At 38.4% G+C, this 4849-nt stretch overlaps 1 protein-coding gene across 1 annotated transcript in view; it reads right to left on the reverse strand.

Moving 5' to 3' along the window:
- The window catches only part of LOC103755544 (apoptosis-stimulating of p53 protein 2-like), an 8503-nt gene extending 5162 nt beyond the window's left edge, over positions 1 to 3341 (reverse strand). Inside the window, exons 1-2 of the mRNA XM_029963981.1 lie at positions 3330 to 3341; positions 2080 to 2176 (exon numbers count right to left, since the gene is read on the reverse strand). Of these exons, the coding sequence (XP_029819841.1) occupies positions 2080 to 2176; positions 3330 to 3341 (109 nt within the window). The remainder of the gene's footprint in view (positions 1 to 2079; positions 2177 to 3329) is intronic.
- Between the last annotated feature and the right edge of the window lie 1508 nt (positions 3342 to 4849).

The raw sequence follows: 4849 nt of genomic DNA on the forward strand, positions 1-4849 counted from the left end.
CCCCGTCCCCTCCTCTATCTCCATAGCGATAGTAGAGCCATTGCGCATGCGTGCCCTTCTTGATTGCAATCCCGCGCTTCAGTCAGCAGGTGTCACCCACGAGTCATCGCACATGCGCAGTACCTATCTTTCACCGCCAGGTGGCAGCAGCAGCGATTTCCGCCCCAGCCCAGAGAGGTGAAATCCGACCCCAACGAATATCGTTCTTTAATATTATTTGTAGGTTTTATTTTATTTTTATTTTCTATTAATTTATTTTTATTTTACTTTTAAAATTTTTTAATTTTATTTTTAATTTTAATTTTAATTTTTGTTATCATCACTAGACAGCCATACAATTTAATTATAGAATAGCAAACTAATTAGAGAAGTTCATTTAGTTTCTCTCTGTCAGATGTCACAACACCTGATTATAATTAATTGTATTTTAGTATTTGATAAGTACCACAAATGTTGTTAAGATAGTGTATGAACCTGAAATGGGCTAAACACTACAGAACTTACATTTGACTTCTATTTAGGCCAGACATGAATGCTATCAACACAGGCAGATGGAAAGCTTTAATTCATATTTTATGCTGTTACTTTCATTGAAAGTAAAAACTGAATTTAGCTTTTAAGGTGGAAATCAGAAAGATATACTATTCAGAGCATTCACAATTACGTGTGAGAATCATGGATGGTATATCGATATCTACACTGCAGAGATCTCAATCCAGGATTATAAGTATTTTGTTTTTGCCTTGGCTGATGTGCAAATATGTTATGACTGTGAAGATTCACAACTCAAACCCAAGTGCCCTTTTAAGTTGTCAGGAGTATATCTGAGGGGAAAAAATATTTTTCTTGTTACAAGATTTTAGTGTAATTACAGTATTGTGTTTCCTGCAGAACTGAGATTGCAGCAAAAAATTTGTCATTCCTGTGTCTGGGTTAGGTTCATCGGTTTGGCTGAAATCTCAAGGCAGTAACAGAAAGTGGATGTAAGTGAGCTACTCAGAGTTCTACTGAGTGAACACCCTCTTTCTTTCCAGTGTAGGAGTAGAGGCGGTGGGCATTAAGATGATTAGCCTGGTTTGAATGGAAGTTCTCCATCCACAATTTAAAGATGAGACTCTAAAAACAAATATGGCAAACCATATTCTCTTAAAACTTGCTTTTAGTCTGGGAAGAAATGGTATAAAGCTCACAACACAATGATATTTTCCTAATATAGATGATGGCTAGTAAGGAGACATGATGCAACTGACTTCAGTGACAGAGCAAAAATCAGTTTCCAAGGATTTACGGCAACCAAAGTATTACTTCTGGTGATTTAATAAAGCTGCACAGAGATCTTCCTCTAGACAGTCAGAGGAACGAAACACAGAAGATAGCTGCAATGATGTATTATTGTTTGTTTGACCTTGTTCCTCATAAGAAGAGGGCCTTTAGATCAAATGTGTCCACACCAAGGCTGACTATGCCCTCCCTACAGTTACTTGCCAACTGGAAGTGGGGCCTTGGAGAATTAACATTTTAACTATTGGACTTCAAAAAATATATTCTACTCTTTCTATGGCACTGCAAATACACCCCTGTTTCAAGAAGAAATATTATCTACCACATTCAATTAAAAAAAAAAAAAGCAATTGCAGGCAGACTGTGAGATGTACAAGCAGACCACAGCATCCCAGTGAAACCCTGGAAAAGCAGTGCTTTGAATTTGCTGACTGACCGCTGGATGTCACTATTGTTCCACTGAACTAAAGTTGTCATCTTCTGACTGACCTACTACCTCAAAGAGGAGAGTTTAAATACCACTGCTATACGCAATTTTCCACAGAAAATAAGCGCTTATATTTGTAATTATTAATGGCTTTTACTGCGTTTAGACATTTGACTTTACGCCCTGTCTCTTCCCAGCAGGAATTGCAGCAACAGTCTCTCCCTTTGAAAGCCTTTGCAGGCTACCCCCATGTTTCGACTCAAGGAAAGCAATTTCAAATCCCCATTCTCATCATGCAGACTATTTAGGCATTATTCAGGAAAAGAGGAAGAGATGAATGACCTAACATTAGCCCCCAAAACTTCAGAGACCTGAACTGGGCAGGTGGTCATGGTACTGTGGTCCCCAGCTGGCAGAGGCTGCAGGAGAGCTCAGAGTCTCTATCAGTAATAAGCTCAGAGCTGAATGCTGGACACATTAAGATCAGAAGAAAAAAGTGTTTGTTAAGAAATTGCAAAATTTTCTCCACATGTGGGTTGTGCTATCTTCCTTATAAAATCTCTTTACTGTTTTTAACATTTTAAACTGTATATATATATTTGAAACCAGACCAATTCTGCCTCTGTCTGCAGAATCACGGGACATGGATTGCTGTACTTCTTACCATCCTCAGGTCTGTGTGCAGCACCTCAAGATTTGTGATCTCTTGAAGCCCACAGGGAAACCTTGGGGCTCTCAGGACATGGTGCAGTGCTGAGGTGTTCCCATGATTGCCCTGCAGCCTTCCCCTCTGAAAGGGCTTTCATTTTACCCCTGAGAGAAACACAGGGTGTAGTACTGGCCCAAAACCTCCACACATTTACATCCTTAGACACCAGATCTGTGTACTATCTCATGCTGATGCTTTCCATGATTAAATTCCCACTTGGAGATGGCACTGAGCCCTGCTCTAGTAATAGAAAGTGTGAGCAACAATGCCACTTGGGAGCCCCTCAGATGTTTTCCCTTGCAAGCTCTCCACACACCGACACTGTTCATCCCTCGCTGTCTGTGCTGTGCAGCCATACTGTGTTTTTTTCCTTTCCAGAAGACAAGTCTGCCACGAAGGAATAGACGTTCCTCTCTTAGCTGCTCTACTTGATATTCCAGAGGCAGTCATCTCCAGCAAGAGGGGAAGAAAACAATTGTAGGTAGTAATGTCTTAAATCCTCTGCTCTAAAACTTGGCATTAAATCAGGGCATTAAATTGTGTACCACTAAACAGAAGTTTTTCCCCTTCCTACAGAGAGTATAAGAGGGAAATATAGGAGTTTTTTTTTCCTTACGAACCCCTGACATATTCCTTCTATTGGCAATTTCACACACACACAAAATACTGGATGTTTGAAATTAAAATCAAGACGGCTTTATTCTAGATGAGGGATCCCTTACCCCATCTTGCAACTGCCTTTCAAGATCCAGGAAGTGTACTTCAGTCACCAGGGAAAGGTAACTGTCAGCTATGTGGATGTGGAGACAGAAATAACAGCATAATTTATGATGGAACCTAAACCAAATCACCATTACTTGTATTTTTTCTTTTGCAATTTTCAGCAGTTGAAGTGATTTCAATATGACAAACCTTTTCTGCCATGTTTCATGATAATATTTATTTGAAAGAGTGCCTCTTTTTTTTTTTTTTTAAATGTGTTCCCTTTATGCTCCACCCCAGCTATTTAAAAAGATGTCTTTGGCTTCATTTCGAAAGGGCACTCTAACTTTTTGAAATTCCAATCGTACAATGTAGAATACCAGTTTTCCTTTAAAAGGGACCATATATAATAATAATAATAACAATAACAATAACAATAACAATAATAATAATAATAATAATAATAATAATAATAATCCAAGAGTCCTAAAGCACATGTCACAGCCTGGACAATGACTGAAGAGGTGCATAACACAATTGTTACCGTGACCCCAGCATCCAACATAAGATGTTTTTTCTGCAGATATTCAAAGAAATAACCAAAGCGTAGGGAGTGGAATGTTCAGGTGTTTGCTGAATGCAACTCTGACAACAATTTTACAAAAATTACTTCACTTAAGGACATTTTTAAAGATCCATTTGTTGGCCTCAGTCTGTTTTTAAAGCAGCTCACTTTATTTCTTCAAATAACAGAAAACCTTTCTTAAAATATTACCCTAGAGATCGGTAAGAATTGTTCTCTTCCCAGTTCTGGACAGAGAGCTACTGTACTAGCTGTATTTGTTGAGTTTAAACTGTGGGTGCCAGTGAATGAAAAGTTTCTTTGTGCAGGTTTCAGATTAAGAACCAAGGAGAAAAGAACCCACATTACCAAGATTTTCTTATTATCTTTAAACATTTAGATTTAAAAGCATTTTCTTCATTTTTGGCTTTGCCTTTGCATTTCTGTTGCAGGCACAGGGTGCAAGAGGCAGGCCAGCTATCTGCAGAGACAGCATGTCTGGGCAGAGCTGAGAGATACTGCTCAATTTCATATTATTGTCCTTAACATTTATTTTAAACCAGAAGTATTTGGGTTTACTTTTAAGATATTAGCTTGAATATTGCATTTTTTCTAAATAGTTAGTTTCCTTTCAGCCAGTAATCTGTCTTGAAATTCACTTTTTTTTTTTTTCTCCTAAGAGGTGATGGCACTTGTGCACATGAAGTTTAAGTTAAACACAGGCACTAGTGTATCAGCACTTGCCAAACTTAAGTGTGATACAGAATCACAGGTACAATGGTTTCTTAACGCTTTGCTGAGCTCATCCTAAAAGAAAGGATTTTGATTTAAGGGTCTTTAACTCGCCCAGTCTCAGATTGTACTCCAGCGGTGTGACACAAAGCACCTCTCTTGGGAGAGGCATTGTTTGAAACTACTTGCAGATGAGAAAGCTTAAAAACAAGAGCATCAGCTGTATTCTGTGAGGATAACTGTAGTTTGATGGCTCTGCAAGCTAGTCAGAGACCAGCTAAAGAGAGATAGGACTGAAATGATTATGTTGTATTGCTTTTCCAACACTTACTGTTGTTTTGTGAGTGCATCAGACTGAAAGGACTGTGTTGTGGTAAAATATGATTCCAGACATTTTATTTTCTGAAATATTTTGCCGTATGGTTGATAGTAGCAC

Source organism: Manacus vitellinus, unplaced genomic scaffold (assembly GCF_001715985.3).
Source record: "Manacus vitellinus isolate BGI_N305 unplaced genomic scaffold, ASM171598v3 scaffold_67_pilon, whole genome shotgun sequence".
Lineage (NCBI taxonomy): Eukaryota > Metazoa > Chordata > Aves > Passeriformes > Pipridae > Manacus > Manacus vitellinus.